Source organism: Sciurus carolinensis, chromosome 5 (assembly GCF_902686445.1).
Source record: "Sciurus carolinensis chromosome 5, mSciCar1.2, whole genome shotgun sequence".
Lineage (NCBI taxonomy): Eukaryota > Metazoa > Chordata > Mammalia > Rodentia > Sciuridae > Sciurus > Sciurus carolinensis.
The window spans coordinates 150,356,310-150,375,141 of record NC_062217.1 but is presented as its reverse complement, the minus strand read 5'-3'; the positions used below and the strand labels follow the sequence as shown (position 1 = coordinate 150,375,141).

At 53.9% G+C, this 18,832-nt stretch overlaps 2 protein-coding genes across 9 annotated transcripts; both read left to right on the top strand.

The window, feature by feature from the left end:
• Positions 1-648: 648 nt before the first annotated feature.
• Positions 649-2,748, top strand: Npm3 (nucleophosmin/nucleoplasmin 3). The gene is made up of 6 exons (XM_047553858.1): positions 649-808; positions 1,150-1,235; positions 1,455-1,574; positions 1,693-1,786; positions 2,179-2,300; positions 2,395-2,748. Exons 1-5 carry the CDS (start codon positions 691-693, stop codon positions 2,289-2,291), a joined length of 531 nt encoding a protein of 176 aa, XP_047409814.1. The 5' UTR covers positions 649-690; the 3' UTR covers positions 2,292-2,300; positions 2,395-2,748.
• Positions 2,749-8,195: 5,447 nt separating this feature from the next.
• Positions 8,196-13,725, top strand: Fgf8 (fibroblast growth factor 8). Of its 8 annotated transcripts, none has more exons than XM_047553865.1 (6): positions 8,196-8,227; positions 8,327-8,363; positions 8,874-8,960; positions 9,205-9,352; positions 12,500-12,606; positions 13,435-13,725. In XM_047553865.1, exons 1-6 carry the CDS (start codon positions 8,196-8,198, stop codon positions 13,723-13,725), a joined length of 702 nt encoding a protein of 233 aa, XP_047409821.1. The 8 variants fall into 8 exon arrangements, with proteins under 8 accessions (XP_047409821.1, XP_047409820.1, XP_047409817.1 ...); XM_047553864.1 differs by having other exon boundaries at positions 9,172-9,352; XM_047553861.1 differs by having other exon boundaries at positions 8,327-8,537.
• Positions 13,726-18,832: the final 5,107 nt, after the last annotated feature.

Below are 18,832 nucleotides of genomic sequence, written 5' to 3'. Positions count from 1 at the left end.
AGATGTAGTTCCATGGTAGAGCACCCCGGGTTCAATCCCAGTACCAGGAGGGAGGGATCCAAAGTAGAAGAATGTACCTGAGTTGATTGAGAATTAGAAACTCCTAAAACCTGAGGATACGCCAGGAGCAACAGTTGAATCCCCCAAGGAAGATAGACCATCTGGATAGCAAGTAGCGGCAGCGTTTAGAAAACAAGCAAAAGAGAAACCGAACGGAAAGGTGGGCGGAAGTTCTACAGCTGAAACTTCCTTCAGACCCTTCGACTGGCAAGTCCAAGCGTTTTTTTTTTTTTTTTTTCCCCTAAGAAAAGTGCTGTTCTGAACCCCGCCCCTGCTGGAAAGAGTAGTAGGAAAGGTTTAACCTTCAACGAAAGCTTACCTGGGTTGGAAGGGAGACTGCATGGGGCGAAGAACCAGAGGAAATGGGTGTCAGGGTAAATTGGCAAAAACGTTAACGTTAAGGCTAAGTCTATGCTTTTCTGTGACGTTACTTCCTCTGAAGTCCTGCCAGGTGCTAGCAGAAGTTGCGGTTTACTGGGAGAGTGGGAGGAGAAACCCTAGATCAGTGCGTTCCCACTGCTTTCTCTCTCCCTTAGCCCAGTGTCTCCTTTAATGGGCGGGGCCGGAACTGGCCGAGGTTGCCGTGCTCCGTACGTACTCGGGGCGGAGCTTGCAGGCGGCCCTTGCAGCATGGCCGCCGGCACTGCAGCTGCTTTAGCATACTTGAGTCAAGAGAGCCGAGCTCGGGCCGGGGGTGTCGGGGGTCTGCGGATCCCGGCCCCGGTCACTATGGACAGTTTCTTTTTCGGTATTGGGGAAGGGAGGGGCTGAGGGTGGACTTGGGCAGTAAGAGGTAGGGATGAAGAACAGGAATGTGAATGGTTGCACGACATGGATGTGGGCGGAGGGGTTCTGGTTCTCGCTGTTCCCTGCGGAGAGGGGTGCCTAGCACGCGACTGGTAAAGCCATAGCCGGCGCCGAGACCCCTACCCCAGACGTGCTGGGTCGGGCCAAGGGTCTAGTTACCGAGGTGTTCTGAGAGAAGGGACGCCTGGTAGGCGTGTTAAGTGGCCAATTAGTCCATGACTGTGCATGACCTACCCCGGCTTCTGCACACAACACTCAAGCATACCACAATATCTCTTCCAGGCTGTGAGCTTTCTGGCCACACCCGCTCCTTCACTTTCAAGGTAGAGGAAGAGGATGATGCAGAGCACGTGCTGGCGTTGACCATGGTGAGGGGCCGTATAGGGTGCTGGCAACTAGTGGATCTCTACCTGATTCCCCTGCTACCCCTTTAATAGGAGTCACCTCTGCCTGAGCCCGACATAGACTGCTCCCCTGGTCCCCTGATAGAGGGGCTTCTGAGACTGGGCAAGTTCTAGGGTAGGTGCCTCAACTTGTAGTGTCAGCCTGTCTTGAGGAGACCCTGAGGCCCTGTATACCTTTCCCAGCTCTGCCTCACCGAGGGGGCCAAGGATGAGTGTAATGTGGTGGAAGTTGTGGCCCGAAACCATGACCACCAGGAGATTGCGGTTCCTGTGGCCAACCTCAAGTTGTCTTGCCAGCCCATGGTAAGTTCTCCAGCCGAGTCTTGGGGTGGGGTGGGATGGGGATTGAGGACATCAGTGCTCATCACAAGATGAGGTGGGCCAGGAGTGGGCCAGGCCTTCATCCTTGTCTTCCTCCCAGCTCAGTCTAGATGACTTCCAGCTTCAACCACCTGTAACCTTCCGTCTGAAGTCGGGCTCTGGCCCTGTGCGAATCACAGGGAGGCACCAGATTGGTGAGAGGAAGGGAGGGCCCTCTCCTTTGCCTCCGTGGGCTCTGCATCCGGCCTCCCCCAACTCCAAACTCCTCCGCCATCCAGCGCATCTCCCAGTATAGCCCAATCCAACCTGCATGTCCTCCCAAATTATATCCCTTGGCATGATGAGCCCTCCATTCTCTGCCCTGCTTAAGCCTACCTAGTTCATGCAGCCTGTCCCAGCTTTACCAGCTCTAATGATGTGACTCCTTTGGTTTCTTCTCACCTAGTTTAGTATTTGAGGCTCTTCCCACCTAGATCATGAACTCTGGAAGGTCAGGGTCCTTGCTGGCCTAGCACTAGAGGGTATGAACAGGTGACATGTATTATGACGAGTCTTTTAAACCTCCTCCGGTTTGTGTTTCCACTAGTTACTATAAGCAATGATGTTTCTGAGGAAGAGGAGAGTGAAGAAGAGAATGAAGAGGAGGAAACTGAGTTGTGCCCCATCCTTCCTGCCAAAAAGCAGGCGGGTAGACCATAGCCGCCTTTGGTAAGTAGGAAGGGAGGGCTGTCCAGAAGGTTCTGAGAGGCAGCAGGAGGAGCATGTAAAGCCTAGATGCTCACTGCTTATTTGTTCTTCTCAGGTCAGGTAACTGCCTGCTACATCACCATGCACCATGTTCCTGGACAAGTTTCAAGAATTTTAAATATTTCTTCTCCATTGAAGAGGAGAGTTGGGGGCATGGACTGGGTGGGAGGGTCTTGGGCTGGTGCTAGGAGGCATTCTCCTTAGGGTCCTGGTGTTCTGGTCCTATACTATGCCTGGGGCCTCCCTTTCCTTAGGGGTAGGAGGAATTTTGAACTTTTATCCTGACCCTCTCTCCCCACCTGCCTGTGAGGATTAGAGGTTAGTATCTGAATCTCAGAACTACACATTTGTAACACTTTTTACATTTTTAGATAAAGGTTGAAATAAAGTGGTGTAAGGTTTTTTGCAACTCTCTCTGTGTGGCTTCTTCTCTCTCCCCTGTAGGACTTCTTCCCATGCCAGTGACATTTCCCTAGGGACCACCAGGTGGCACTGTGGCAGCACAAAGGGTAGCCCTGGGCCTGGGTAGGTGGAGGGAAAATACTTGAGATCCTGCTAGCCCCAGGACCCTGGACCAGGACCAGGTCTAGGTCCCAACTGCCTTGCCAGAGGAGGACCTCCCAACACCCAGTCCATTCCCAGCCCACAGGTGGGGGAGGGCCATCACAGGAGGTTATCAGCATCCAAACAAGGGGTCTGGGCCTCTGTCAGCACTCAGGCTGATGGGCAGGGGGGCTGATAAGCAGACTTAAGCAGCTTGAGGAATGTGCATCCCTAGCTCCATGAGGGGGCTTAGGCCCAGAGAGGGCCTGTGAGGGGTGGGGTGGGGACCAGTCTTTGCTTCTCCTTCAGTCTTTCAGGCAGGTTGAGCAGGGCTGGGCCCTTAGAAACCTGATTCCTAGGGCCAGATGGAGGGAATTCGCCAGATTGGGTGACAAGGAAACCAGAATCCGGGTGGCCTGGCATATGGGGGCAGAAAAGGGCCTCTGGGAATCAGTCTCCTGGGCTAAAGGGTTCCTGTTCCCCAGCACACCGCCCGGTGTGGGGGTTTCTGGTGCCTGGACTCAGGTGGTTCTGGGCTCTGACTTAATGTGCCAGGAGAGAAAGGGGTGCATTTGTATGAGGGTGAAGGTGTACGTAACCAACTCTGAGGTCAGCAGTTCAGCTGTGTTGATGAGGGGGTGTCACTGCCCTGCAAACAAACAAACAAACAAAACATTACCTCTCCAGACAGCGTGAGACCGGACAAGCTGAGGATGGACAGAGAACAGGGCCTGAGGGAGTCAAGCCAATTCCCACACCCAGCTGCTGGAGAAGGGAGTGAGCATGGGGGAGGGGGCCCCCAGATAAGTAAGGCAAAGGGGCTGGTATTAGGGCAAGTGAGATCGACTTTGAGGAGTTCCCACAATACAAAAAAGCAATCCCTCTTCACCTCCTTTGAGATTTTTCCTGCCCACCCGCTGTGGTGAGTTAGAGGACCCGGTTTTCATCCTCCCTGCCTCAAGAGAATAAAGAAAGATGTCGCTGTGATCAGGGTTGAAGGTTCCTTTTTCCTCAGGGGATGACTTCCTGAAGTGCTGCTACTGCCAGCCAGGGTGGAGTGGGTAGCCAGACCAGGGCCTGGTAAGTGCAGGGAAAGTGGAGCTGGCGCCCTCTGGTGGACAAAGTTGAAACCTTGTGGCGGTACCCTCTCCCCAAGCTGTCTCTATAGGCTCTAGGCATGCAGTATGGTGTAGGGCCAAGAGTCCCTTGGGCGGTCTGGGCGACCGAATTTTAAGCGGAGGCGAGGGAATAAGTAACTGAGGTTTGCATGCATACACGCATTCATTCATTCACTTGAAGTGTTTGTGCTGGAGTAGAGGAATGAGCGGCAACATTTCCTCCTTTCCCTTCCTCCTCTGGCTCCAACCTCAAAGTCCTCAGCATGTGCTTGGAGGCAAGGGAGACTGAGCACAACACCAAGTCATTTCTGGTGGTGGGGGAAAGTCCCAAGCTGACCATCTACCCCCTGCTGTGGTCCTCTTCCCAATATCCACCCCCTGATGGTGCAGCTGATCGCCCATTGTATTTCTCACCTGTTTTTCTGATAGGTGTGTGTGGGGGGGAGGGTCAGGAATGGGGGAGGGCTCCTAGCACGTTCCTGCCCTCAGTAGGGGCCCAATCCACATCTTCTTAGTCCAGGAGTTTCCCCGGCCTGATCTGGCGCCCCGGGAACGGAGTTGGAAATTGTTTTTCTCCCCCTCCCCGCCTCTCAATTCCCTTTTTTCTGCACCTTCAGCACACAGTGGGAGCGCTATCCATTCACTTTGGCCTCAGAGCGCTTGGGGGTAGCGGGGAGGCGAAAATGTACTCTGGAGTTTGCGGACCGCTGAAAGGCCAGCCTTGTATTTGGGGAGCGAAGGTGTACGACTCCCAGAGGACGTGCGAAAGCGCAAGACCCAGTCTCGGTGATTTGCATTTGAACAGTTGGGTGAATCTTTGGCACTTTGAACGCCAGGCGCTGGAGGCGCGCGTATCAGCGAGAGGCAGTCCCGGTGGCCCACACCGCTGATGTGGATTTGAAGGGATCTGGGTACGACCGCGGAGCAAGGGGTGCATTTGGGTCCGGAAGAGTATATGTTTACGGAGAGGAGTCGTTTGTGTTGTCCAAGAGTGTGTGTTTGTGTTTGCGGGCGAGAGAGTGTGTGAGCGTGTGTGAGAGAGAGCGCGCTCGTGTGTGTTTGTGTTTGCGGAGTGTGGGGGCGGCCGGGAAAGGTGACCAGGCTGTCACTCAGCGATCAGGTTGACAGGCGCTCCCTCATCTGGGCCCGGGAGCTCTGATTGCAGATTCGAGGAAACAAAATAGCAATTGTAATTACGGGGCTTTGATAAGATAAAGGAAGGAGGGAACTGGCTGGGAGGCCAGCAAGGGAGGGAGGGAGAGAGCTGCCTGTGGGGGCCCAGTGGAACATTTGCATCTGTCAGTCAAGGGGTGTGCCCCAGCCAAACTGGGTGCCTGCTGCGGGAATGATTCATCTGCCCCTGTCCCCAAAAGACACGAACTTTCGGGGAGATGAGAGGAATCACCACAAATTGGGCGAGGGACAGTTGTTTCCAAATGTAAAGGAATTTGGTCCCGCAACAGGATGCAGCAGAGGTTAGGAGTGGTACTAAAACCCTAATCTGGGACTCTCTAGGCCCCAGGATGCCCTTCTCTGGGGGAGAAAGAGGAAGATAGGTGAAGATCATTGAGGTTCAGTCCAGGGCTTTCAGAACCTTCTGGAAGATTGGGTACTGGTGTAGTTCAGTGGAAGAGCTCTTACCTAGCATGTGCAAGGCCTGGGGGGTTTCATCCCCAGCACCACAAAAACAAGCAACCTTCTAGGGTCTCCAGAATCTGGACATAATGCTGATCTGAGCCAGGTGCTCTCCCCCACCTCCACTTTGGGGAGGGCAGGTACTGAGAATGACTTTGGTTTTGACTCTGGGACAATGTACACACTATGGAATGGGCTGACTGCCAGGACCCCTTCCTGGATCCTGTTTGCTGTTCCCCGTCCTTCTCTCAGACTAAGTCCATAGTGGGAAGGAGGCACTTTTAGAAAATGCCCACCCCTGCTCGCTGTTTCTCCACTCATTTACTCATACACATGAATAAACATTTTTGAGAGCCTACTATGTATACAGAGTAGGGCTAAGATTGAGCAGACATATCCCTTGCCTGCTATAAGCAACACAGATAGGGAGGCAGACAAGAAGTCATGGTACAGTCCCCTAGACCAAGCACAGTGAAGGAAGAGGGCCAACCCAGGCTGTGGACCTTAGAGCCCCACCTGATTTATCCACCCCCTAATGTGCCCACCTCCCAGTGAGATTGAGAGGAGATAGTACCTGCCAAGATCTTAGCAGATACAAGTGCTCAGTAAATGTCCATACTCATGATTATTGTCTGTTGATGGGAGCCAGGAGGCAATTCTCCTTGGGAAGTTGCCTATGGGTTGAAGTCTAAATGCTCAGCCAATTTTCTCATTGTTCATTCATTCATTCATGCAGTGAACACTAACTGCAGAACAACTCTACCCAGCTTTGCCATGAGCTACAGTTTCTTAGCTAGTAAGACATGGTCCTTGCTTTCAGATTTGTGTGAACAAGAGCTGAGTGAACAGACTCCTGTAGGGGAATAACAGGTGGGTTGGGGCAATCTATTTGTCTGAGGAGGGATGAGGTATTGCAATGGACTTTCTCTTTTCCCTCACTGTTTGCTTGTATGACCGGGAGTGGGGAAAGGTGGGACACAGAAAAAAAAGGTTGTAGGCAGAATCTGACTGTGCCTGGACAAGGGCCCACCTGCCTCCCTCTGGCCTGATAGCCTCCTAGGACCACCCTAACCCCTCTAGCCCTACCCACAGGGTCACAGAGGGCCAGTGGGGAGGAGGCTGTGGATAAAGAAAGCAGCTGGGTAGGAGATCAATGACTCCACCTGCTTCTCAGGGCACCTCTGCCCACCCAGGCTGCTCCCACAGAAGGAGAGTGGTGGCTTAGGGTTTTCAGAAGCTCCAGGAGGGAAACAATAAGGTGAGGAACTGGGAAAGACTTAAAGACTTAGACAACTCTCTCTCTCTCTCTCTCTCTCTCTCTCACACACACACACACACGCACACACACACACACACACACACACACCCCTCAGTTGACATAGACACCAGTCCTTACCTAATACACAAGTGTAAATACCTGTTAAATAAAATAATGGAACTTGAAGTGGGGAAAGTGCTGAGTAGCCTCCATCCAAGTCCCTTTCCCCAGGAAATGCTGCTGAGAGTAGTTACTTTTGTCCCTGGTGCCTGTTGAGTTTTAGGTGGTGGGCAGTGGCTGTGAGTCCTGCTGTGGATCTCCTTCCGTGTAGGTGTCTCCTGGTTCCTCTCAAACTTCAGGCTGGTTAGGGCGGGGGGTGATGGTGATAATGGGGTGGGGGAAGGCACTTCTCTCTCTAGGGCCTTCTTGGAGATTGAGAGAAACTGGTGAGATTCGCAGGGCTGCATACACAGTAGAAGGATGGAGGAGCTGGGCCCCCAGTCGCATAAGCATGTTCTTTTACAAGAGATGGGCGCACAACCATTCATCCCACTATTTGTGGCCACTTCTAAAGAGCAAGCCTGGCGAAGCACACAGTAGGTGGCTTAAGAGACAGGACGCAAAGCCAGACGTATAAGCAGACTCCACGAAGAGAAATAGCACTACTGGACTCATATGCACCGGGTAGTCCAGGAGGGCTGAGCCCAGGGCCTGGGGACCCCACCCAAGGAGACCGTCTGGGCGCCCCCAACCCCGCGCGTCCGTGCCCCAGGAACGCGCGAGGGGATAGTGGGAGGCGCCCACGCCAGCCTCCCCCGCCCCTCTGGCGGGTCCCCAGATCCCTCCCCTAGCCTAGACCCCCAATCCGAGACCCGTCGGCCGCCCCGCCCCGGTCTGCCCCGCCCCCGCCCGGGGCTGCGACCCGGCCCCAGCTCCCAGCCGGGGGCTGCGGGCTCCGGCCGCCCGCCCCGCACTCCCCCCTCTCGCCCGGTGCGGCGCCCCCCGCCCCACCCCTCCCCCTCCCTTCCCACCTACCCACCCACCCCGTCGGCCCGTTACCCTCCCGCCTGCTCCGGCTCCTGAGCAGCCAGCGGCCACCGGCTCCGGCAGCGGCTCAGAGCGACTCAGCGCGGCGCGGCGAGCACGACATTCCACGGGACCCGCGGAGCCACGTCGGGATCGCAGCTAAGCTCCTGCACCCTGAACTTCCTCGGCCTCCGCCCCCTCGGCACGTCCCCCCGCGACCGCCCGCGGGACGGCGTGATCCCGTCAGGGCTCTCGGTGTTCCCGGGGCCGCGCGCCATGGGCAGCCCCCGCTCTGTGCTGAGCTGCCTGTGAGTACCGCCGCCCCCGCGTCCCCAGCCTGGCCTGCGCCCGCCGCGCGCTCTCTGCTCACCCTGCGCCTCTCTCCCGCCCGCTTTTGTCTCCCACAGGCTGTTGCACTTGCTGGTTCTCTGCCTCCAAGCCCAGGTAAGGAGCGCTGCGCAGAATCGGGGGCCAGGCGGGCAGGCGGGGGACCCGACTGGCAATGTCGGGCGGGGGCAAGACCAGCGCTGCAGGGCTGGAAGGAACATTACAAATCCAGTCCCCGAGGAGGGAGCTAAGGAACAGAGTGGTAGTGTCCTGCCTAATGTCACACAGCGAGTGAGTGGCGAGGCTGGAACACAAGGTTTTTTGACTACAGAACTGTCTTGCATGTATGCTAGCCAGATTGGGTGGACAGGAACTCTACTGGAAGTCACACCTGGCCTCTGAGGAAGGGGGCAGCTGGAGCCAGGGGACGTTCGTTGTCAGGGGAGGCCAGGTGAATCCAGCCAGGACCCTCTCCGCGGCCCTCTGGGGAGACTTGTGGTTGGTTTGACCAATGATGGGATGCCTAGGCCCTGTGTGCCTTCAACATTTGTTCTGTAAATTTGTCTTTATAAATGTCATCGGTCGGGTAGCGCTGCCTCCGTACTTAAAAGCACCCTGCTCCTCTAGGAAGGCCCGGGCGGGGGGCCTGCGCTGGGCAGGGTGCCCGCTTCCCTGCTCCGAGCTGGCCGGGAGCCCCAGGGTGTTTCCCAACAGGTGGGTCCAGATTCTCCCCCATCCCGGGCTGGGTCTGGGTGATTTTCCCGGGTGGGGGTTGGTGGCCTGAGCCGGCATTTTGGGAGGATCCCCCCAGCTTCTGCTGGCTGCCTGGTGCAGCGGAGGGGGATGCCGGGGTGTGGGGGCCACTGGGGCCCCTGGGCGGAGTAGCATTATAATGGCGTGTTGTGTATTTTTCAATTTCCTAAAGGTAACTGTTCAGTCCTCACCTAATTTTACACAGCATGTGAGGGAGCAGAGCCTGGTGACGGATCAGCTCAGCCGCCGCCTCATTCGGACCTACCAGCTCTACAGCCGCACCAGCGGGAAGCACGTGCAGGTCCTGGCCAACAAGCGCATCAACGCCATGGCAGAAGACGGGGATCCTTTTGGTAAGGCGTTTTGGTGGCATCACCTCAATAAAAGTAGTTAGCGAAAGGCGGTGGCTCCAGTTGCAGCTGTGGCTAAACCCAACGGCCCCAGCTGTACTGGCTAGAGGCTGGCTTGAAGGCTTCCCAGCCTAAAAGGGAAGGGGTTAGGACCAAAACCTGCTTTATGGGGTCAGCTGGAAAGATAAGGCTGGGGAAGGGACCCTGGGGAGGACTTAGCCCACAGGTGCCCCCTTCCCTGCCCAGAGGATGAATGAATCCAGGAGTCTCCCTTACACCTCCCCCTTTATGCACCCCTCCCCAGCTGCAGGTGGAGGCAGGAGGTTCAGGGGGGAGGGGGCCCAGGTTTAAGGGAAGCTCTTGAAAGAAGATATGTCGCCAGGGCCCACAAAAGAGAGTGGGAGAGAGAAGGGAGAAAAATCCCCCTAGCTCTCCCAGCTCAGAAAAGGGAGATACTGTGAACCTTTAAATACTTTGATCAGAAGGGTCAATTACACACTGGGGGCTAGGCCTGGAAAGGGGCCTTCCCTGGACTCCACTTGCTGAGAACCCAGGCAGGCTGCGGTGCAGCAGACTGCGGCGGGTGGTGGGCTGGTGGTGGCCAGGGTTCCCGACTCCCTGTGGGGTGGTGAGTACAGGGAGCTACTGCCGGCAGAAAGGCTGAAGACTGATTGATTTCTAAAACATTCAATATTCCTGCCTTGAAATGTAGCCAATTTCCAGAGTCCTGGATGTACCAAGAGAAAAGCAAGCCCTTTGGGCGGCTGGTGTTGTTTTTAGAGTGATTATTGTGAGTTTAAAAACCTTTAAATAATGACCAAGTTAAACAAGCATGAAAGGAGAGAGGAAGACTCTATTAAAATGTAATAAAAAGGTGAGGCATTTTAAGAGCTAAGAAGAAAAATGAAGAATGATATAAAACAGAAAAAGAACCAGCCTTTTTTCAGATGTGGAGTTTGAAAGGAGTTGCAAGTCTGTAAATGTAAAAAAGAGGTTCAAGATTGTTCTCTATGAATCTCTGGAGAGACCCCCGCGTCTGGCAGAGCGATTAAAACTCTTCTTACTTTCACCTTTTTTAACATTTCCTGAATACTTTCTCCTCTTCTCGAGCCAGTTTGGGGGATCGAGTATGTCTCGCTGCATTTTTTCTGCATCAACGTAGCTGACTTCCCTTCAAAGCTGGAGGAGGAGACATAATTTTCCTGGGATAAATCTGTCACTGGGGTGGAAGAATAGGTTTGAAAATGTTAAGCTTTCCAAAAGCTCAGTTGGGAAAGCCGCTGTAAACTGTAGCCCAGCTCCCGGCTCCCAGAAAGGCTCCCAGATCCATTCGGGAAGGAGAGTGGGGGCTCTCTTGGTGGGGGTGGGGGCAGCCTGCCCGGTGGCCGAGCTCCCCCGCTGGGCTGGTAGAACTGGCCTACGGGCCCTTTGTCCCTCCAAATTGGCTGCTTGCTGCCCTTCTCAGCTTCCAAGGAAGGGTACGAATGACTAGCTCCTCCAGGGCTTACTCCATTGGAGCAAATGGCCCAGCATCCTTGGATTTTGGGGAGGGAAAGAGAGGCCAATCAAGCAGCAGGGGAATTGGTCTTCAGACATCAGAGGAGATCTGCTGCCCATTTACTCTCTGCTTAGACCCAGGGAAGGCTTCCAGAATTCCCTGATTCCTGACTGCAAGGGAGGAGTAGGAACAGGAGGCCCCAAGAGCAGAGGTATAGAAAAAGGTGAAGGAAGAGTCTGGGAAGAATAATGGAGAGGTCCCATTTACTTCATTACAGGCTTAGGAAGGGATAAAGGCACCCATTCTGTTCCTATCTGCCCTGTTTAGCTAGAATCTTCAGAGCCGGTTCCTCTGTCCCTTCTCCAGCCAGCATCCTTCCCTAAAAAGCAGCTGCTCCTTCCTCTGGAAGGCAGACCCAAAGAGGCATGGCAAGGTCCAAGAGGAAGTGGTCAGGAGGAGGTGACAACTGATTTCCTAGCTGACTTGGGGCCAGACTGGGGATTTTGGCCACTGGGCCCCAGCTCTGTGTCTATGTGAGGAGGTGGGTAGTCACAGTGAAGGTAGGGCAGGGAGAGCTGCCTTGCTGACTTCAGTGCCCCCCACCTCTGGTACTGGTTTCAGGGACAGAGAAGGTACCATGCCACAAAAGGCTGGGCTCAGCCATAGGAAGGGCAGAAGACCCAGCCTATTCTTCCCATCAGTAAGGTCAGCCCTTAACCCTCTTCTTGGACAGCTTCTAAGAGAGCAGTTGCATGGAAAAGTGGTGCGGATGGATTCTGGGGCAAGCTGGCTGTCTAAGGGGAGGGGAGGAGGGGAAGAAGGCACAGAAGTCAGGCCCTGTCTCTAGCTCTCCAGACGGGAAGTAGCCCTGCCTAAGTCTCTCTCCTCCTCACCCCCAGAAAGAATTTGGTCACTGGGGTGAGAAGCCCAGCTGTGATGGAGGTTGAAAGAGAAAAGATTGAGTTGTTGCTGTCTGGAACTTGGGGCTGTGGTCTGGTGGATGGGAAGCTAAGGGATGGAGGCAAGATCCTTCCAGCTGGTGTCTGAGGTTCTGGCAATCTGCTTTGGGCTGTGTGTAGGGAGAGCTGTTCTCATCTCTGTCACTTCTCAGCAGAGCAGGGCTGCCCAAAAGGTGGGGGCAGGGATAGTCAAGCCTGTGAGTTCCAACCAAAGTGGCAGGAACAGGAGAGAATGCTTTTACCTTTGGCCTCAGGACTGGAGGTCACCACTGCACCCGGATATTCACCTAATAACCTTGAGGCATGTATACATAATAATTTGAGTTGGAAGGATCCTCAGGGATCTTTTGATTAGTCAAGGAAGTCTGGTCAGATTAAATTTTACTTGGAGCCTATCGCTGTCTGGTTTGAAAAGACATTGGAAGGAATATTGATTCACCCTTTTCAATTTGATGGTCCCAGTCCCTTCTGTGGAACCCAGCTTGTAAGGTGGGATCCTATCCAAGTCCCTCCTCAACTCAAGAGATCTCAGGGCTGTAGCCCATGTTTTGAGTGCCTGGCCTGGCCTGGTCCAGCATTTGCTGCTAGGATGTGACAAGTCCTTGGGTCAGCTAGGGGGAAGCTGTGGATTCTGGGGGTGGGGTGAGTGGGGCCAGGAACCTTCCAGTGACCATCCCACACCTTCCCTGACAGCAAAGCTCATCGTGGAGACAGATACCTTTGGGAGCCGGGTTCGAGTTCGTGGAGCAGAGACAGGTCTTTATATATGCATGAACAAGAAGGGGAAGCTGATTGCCAAGGTGAGGCATCTGGAGGGATGTGGGCCCTGGACCTGGGAGGCAGCCTGGGTTGGTTTAGCTCCTCTAAGAATATTCTTGTGCTCTGATCTCAACAAGGTGTACAGAGACACATAACCACCTTGGGGTTACCTAATGATTGGGTATGGAGTGGCAGCAAAGGAGAAGGAAACTGCTTGAGAGAGGAAGAACTATAAAGACGAAGGAGGAAGGCTAGGGAAGGGACTGGGGGGGCTGGTAAATTCCATATATCTTTTTAACAAATCGCCAAATTGCTTTGCTATTATGTCCAATTACATGGTACCAGCATTTGGAATGTTCAGTAAGCCGCAGGCCCGGCCCCCTCAGCCGAGCTCTGAAATGGTCCCATTAGTCACGGCTCCTCTCCAGCCTCAAGCTCCCCAGCTTCCTAGGCTTGGGGCTTGGGACTCAGTCTCCTCCCAGGCTCCCCTCCCCCATAGGGTGGCTGCCCTGGGCCGGGAGCTGGAGTCCTGTGGGGCTGAGGCAGGCAGGTGGGGAAGCGCATGCAGCCCAGGCCAGACTGGTGGGCAGGAGGCCAGAGCAGGCAGGCTCTGGGCCCCTCACTCTGCCTCTCTGCCTTGGGCCCAGCCCCTCTGTAGACAGCCATGTGTCACTGCTGCCCAGGAGGACAGGAAGTTGCCGGGTGGGCTGCGGGTTGTGAGGGATTAGAGAGCGGGTGCCTGGGGGGGGTGGGCCTGGGCTCCTGCCCCCATCACCATCTGCTGGGGTGCCCACCTGCTGTCTGGGTCCGCTGGCCCTCTGCCTCGCATGGGGGGCTCGTAACACCGCATCTGCCCCCCCTACCTGCAGAGCAACGGCAAAGGCAAGGACTGTGTCTTCACGGAGATCGTGCTGGAGAACAACTACACGGCCCTGCAGAATGCCAAGTATGAGGGCTGGTACATGGCCTTCACCCGCAAGGGCCGGCCCCGCAAGGGCTCCAAGACGCGACAGCACCAGCGCGAGGTCCATTTCATGAAGCGGCTGCCCCGCGGCCACCACACCACCGAGCAGAGCCTGCGCTTCGAGTTCCTCAACTACCCGCCCTTCACGCGCAGCCTGCGCGGAAGCCAGAGGACTTGGGCCCCAGAGCCCCGATAGGCGCCCGCCCAGCCCCTCCCACAGCCGCGCGGCGGGGACACTGGAGAGCAGCTCAGTCCGCTGAGAGCTACGCTGCTAGGGCGGGGGAGGAGCTGGCGGAGCCCGCGATCTAGTTGTTGATATTGTTTGCCGTTGGGTTTTTTTTTTTTTTTTTTTTTTTTTAAACAAAAAAGAGGCTCTATTTTTGTATTCCACTGGCTGTGACGTCTGTCTTCTTACCTCTCAAGAAGGTCCTGAAAAGACCAGCAGAGACTGGTTTCCAACTAGGGCTCCCTGGGGTGGAGGGCTCTCTAGTCTGGCAGAGGTTCTCCTGAGGCTCCAGCACCTGCAGAGCAACTGGCACCTCCGGGTTGGGCAGGGAGCAAAAAGGTGCAGCATAGGTCACCCAGCATAGTGGTGGGTGCCAGTGAGGGCAGTTGTGCCCTAGTTGCTATTAAATGATTGAAATATTTATTTAACTTGCATATTAGAAATGCGATGGAGGGAGTCTTGCCAGGCTTGGCCTCTCTCTGCTGTGCTGCCCAGTGTGACTGGGAAACACAGCAAGTCAGACACCAGCTCTGACTGCAACCTCCCTCTGGCAGACCCTTGCCTATCAGCCATTCCTATCACTGTCACTGCGGTGGTTTCTTGGGAGCATAAAAGCAGGAAAAAGGGGTAGAAAAGGCTCTTGGCTGGTTCTGGGAGTCTTGGAAAGGGGCTGCCCAGCTCTTATCGGGAGTCACTACTAACACTTCCCTAGGTCACATCAGAAAAGATGGACAGGCTAGGACCAGCAATGCAATCTGGATGCAAGTCTTTGAGGATGTGCCTGTGTGCCTAGTCCATGTGAGACGGGTCCCAGATTCCAGAACTGGTTCTGAGAATAAAGCTCCAAAAAATGAAAATAAAGAACAGCTGCTGTGGTCTAAGGAGAGGATGTATTGAGGGGCACCCACAACTTTTGCTGACACTTCGGACATGGAACAAACATTTCAAGCATTTCCTTTGGGAGCTTGGGATAGAGAGTTAGGAACAGAAATTGCTGCGCTCAGGTGCTGCCCAGCACAGGGTAGGTGAAGTCGTGGTTTTCAGAAAGACAGGCCTAACTGGAGAGAAACTGGGCCTGGGGCAGGACCAGAAGGGAGGCTCATGGGCTGGAGTAGAACTCAAGCCAGTCAAGGCCTGGAAAAGAAGCAGTAGGCCATATTTGAAGGACGAGACCACCAGGGTGGACAGCTCTGGAAAGGACAGGTTGTGCCATGGTAGCAGTGGAGCAGGTCACCATGTAGGCAGGACTGACCCACGGTGGGGGAGGGCATGTGGTGTGTTCGCATATGGAACAGTGAGGCTGGCATCACAATGTACCAAGGGAGAGCCCAGGCCCAGAAGTAGGTCTGAGGCCCAGAGCCAGCCCAACATTCACAACTGAGACCTTCCATTCTGGCTGCTTCCATTTCTTTCTCTGAGGATGCTCTGGGCTGCACACCCATAGCCCACCTACTGGGTGGCTATGTCTAGAAACTCCTCCCCTGTATACCTGTTCTTTAATAATTCACTTGGCTTAGGTAGGGGGCAACCCAAGACTTCCTGACCAGGTGGGCCTCCCAGTGGTACAGCCTAAGTCCCAGGTTTGACTCATCCAAATGGATCAGGAATTCCAGAGCTCACTGGAAAGCCTTGGCGTAGACTTGGGCTCTGCCCACCCTTCCTGGGGGGAGTAGACTTGGGCTCTGCCCACCCCTCCTGGGGCTTGCAGGAGAGGGTAAGGGGCTTTGGGTAGAGTAGGGTTCTCCTGGTTCATAGACACTGGGGATATGGGGAGTGGGCTCTATATATCTCTCCACCAGCTCCCTCAGCTCTTGGTGCCTCCTCCTCTGCTCCCCTCCCCCTTTAATTAATTCTGGGTGAGCAGCCTGGCTTTATTGTGCAAGGAGCTAGGGTCTCACTGTGGGAAAAGTCACACCTTCTGAGCAGCTTCTGATGCCATGCAAATGGAGAGACCGTCCAGGAAACGCTTTCATCTGCACGGTCGCCTGTCCAGCCCCCAGCCCAGTAATTACCCACATTTCATTTGTTTGGGAGCAATTCCTGGGGGAAGCTACAGGGTAGGAGGGAGTCTGGGGTGGGGGGTGGAATGTCAGGCTCTCTGCCTGTGATCCTGGTCACAGAGTGGGGCCGGGCTGGGCCAAGGCTGGTCACTGGCTAGGCCAAAGCTAAACCTTTAGCTCCCAAGCTGGGGGTCCTCAGTCCTTGGGGGTTGCGGGGCAGGATCATGTATCTAGGAAGAAGAGATGAGCTGTGCAGAAAACCAGACCTGCTTTCCAGAGATGGGAAGATGCCCCTATAGGAGAGGGTGCAGGAGAGGTGGACAGGAGGCAGGAATCTGGTCCTTAAGATGACCAGAGGCATTGGGGCTGACCCCAGTAGGTCCCCATGTTGGGACCCATGAGAGTTGAGCATAGAGCAGTGGGACAAGGTACCTACCAACTTGTTTATCTTTGAGTTGCTGCCTCCACAGAGCCCTCGCTAATGGGGTTTTACAGCCCACTCAAGCTGCAACTGGCCAAGAATCAATCATTACCGGCACTTAGTGGTTTGATAGTTAACAGCCTGAACTGAAGCCAAACTGGTTGTTAACTGTGATAACAACTGATTTCAAGGGGTTATTGCCGGCCCAATATGCTCAGCCCATTTATTTCAGGGAAAACAAGCAGGGAACTGTGGCAAGACCCAGAAAAGGGAGGAGGACCCGGCAGCCCTCAGCCAAAAGGCTGACCACTGTATCCCAAGTTGGTGCTGGTTTCGAAGGCCTGGGGGCCAGCTGTGGTCCACAAATAAGCTTGACCACCCAGCATCCTCAAGGTCTGTGGGTGCACAGGTCTTCTGGGCAAAAGGCCCTCTTCGGCCCACCCTTCTCTACAATTCCTGCCTGGCCTCTCCTGGTGCTCCTCATGATGCTCTCACAGCCTTGACTCCCCATGGGAAGGACCCCAGCTCTGGTAGCCAGACCTCTACTTGTCCCCACTTAGCAGGTGAGGCTGGACCCCTCACCCAGGGCTCCCAGATCCCTGCCAAGTCAAACCAGAAACTTGCTTGTCATTTTGAAGCCAGTGAAGATCCTATCTAGGTCTGAGCTAGAAGGAATGAGTGAGAGTTCTCTCCTCCCACAGCAGCAGGTCCTGTCCATACCCCCTGTTCTTGGCCAAATGGAAGCAGGTGAGGCCATGGTGGAGCAACATTCTAGAATGCTGCTATTGCAGCAAAGAACCTCAGTTCTCTACCCTCTACAGATGGACAACATGTGGCCTACTAGTCACATAACTAGTGTCATAGCTACCCTAGAAGTCAGGTCTCCATTCCCAGGTCCAGGCTACCTCTTAAAGGCTATAGGTCTCATCCTAATTCTATTCATTCATTTGTTCATTCGTTTAGTAAATCTTTCTTGAGTGCCTATTATGTGTCAGGCTCTGTTCTGAGCAGAGAAGACTGAGCAGGCAATAAGGAACAAAAATTCCTGTTATTATGGTGCTCCTCTCATAGGAAGAGGAAGGTGCAGAACCAGTAGGATACATTGTGTCAGACACTGATAGCCACTATAGAGAAATTCAGAGACAGAAGGTGAAGGGTGGAATCTGTTTTAAATCAGGTGGTCAAAGAAGTCCTCCATAATAACTTTGTGTTGTAGACACCTGGCAGAGGAGAGATGTTCACATGTGGGTGGGGACTGTTCCCAGGTAGAGAGACAGCAGGTGCAAAGGCTTATTGCATTTGTGGACAAGGAATGAGGCCAGTGTGGCCGGAGCAAAGTGAAGGGAGGATGGTGGGGTTGTTCTTGGGGACAGGGAGGAGGAAGCTAGATGCTGAGGTGAGGTCAGAGAGGTGGCAGGGTTAGTGGTGAAGGGCAGATCATACAGGGCCCTTGAAAAGACTTCAGCTTTGCCTCTCAGTGAGATGGCAGCCCATTTCAAGTTTTTTGTTTTTTTTGTACCAGGGATTGAACTCAAGGGTGCTTACCACTGAGCCACACCCCCAGTCCTATTTTATATTTTATTTAGAGACAGGGTCTCACTGAGTTGCTTAGCGCCTTGTTTTTGCTAAGACTGGCTTTGAACTTGTGATCCTCCTGCCTCAGCCTCCCAAGCTGCTGGGATAACAGGTATGTGTCACCATGCCTGGCCCATTTTGGGGTTTGAGTAATAAAGTGACATGATGTGAAGAAAGGTTTAATAAGATTACTTTTTTTTTGGTACTGGGGATTGAATCTGTGGCACTGTTTTGGCAGGGGGATACTGGGAATTGAACTCAGGGACACTCAACCACTGAGCCACATCCCCAGCCCTATTTTGTATTTTATTTAGAGACAGGGTCTCACTGAGTTGCTTAGCACCTCGCTTTTGCTGAGGCTGGCTTTGAACTCGAGATTCTCCTACCTCAGCCTCCCCAGACGCTGGGATTACAGGTATGTGCCTGCCCAGTCCAGGGGCACCTTTACCACTGAGCTACATTCCCAGCCCTTTTTTGTGTGTGTGGTGCTGGCAATCGAACTCATGGCCTTGTGCTTGCAAGGCAAGCACTTTACCGACTGAGCTATCTCCCCAGCCCTCCAGCCCTTTTTAATTTTTATTTTGAGGCAGGTCTCCCTAAGTTGCTGAGACTGGCCTCAAACTTGTGATCCACCTGCCTGAGCTTTCTGAGTCACTGGGATTACAGGTGTGTGTCATCATGAGCAGCTAACAAGATTTTTTTTTAGTTATAAAGTTACTGGAATAATTAAAGATACTAGTGGATTGGGAGTGGTGAAAACGGATTAGAATTTTGGACATTTTTTGCAGGTAAAGATGATAGGATTTGCTAATGTGTTGGGATGTGGAAAAGAAAGGAGTCTAGGGATTTCCAAGGTTTCTGGCTTGAGCAAACCAAAGAATGAAGATTCCATTTGCTAAAGTGAAGAAGATTCCAGAAGGGGCAGATGTAGAGGAGAGAAATGGGAGTTTAGTTTTGAACATGTGAAGCCTGAGCTGATTAAATATTCAAGAGGAGATGCTGAGTGGGTAGTTGCTTGGGTCTGAAATTTAGAATATAAATTGGAAGTGTACAGCACAGTTGATTTTCAAAGCCAGGAAAT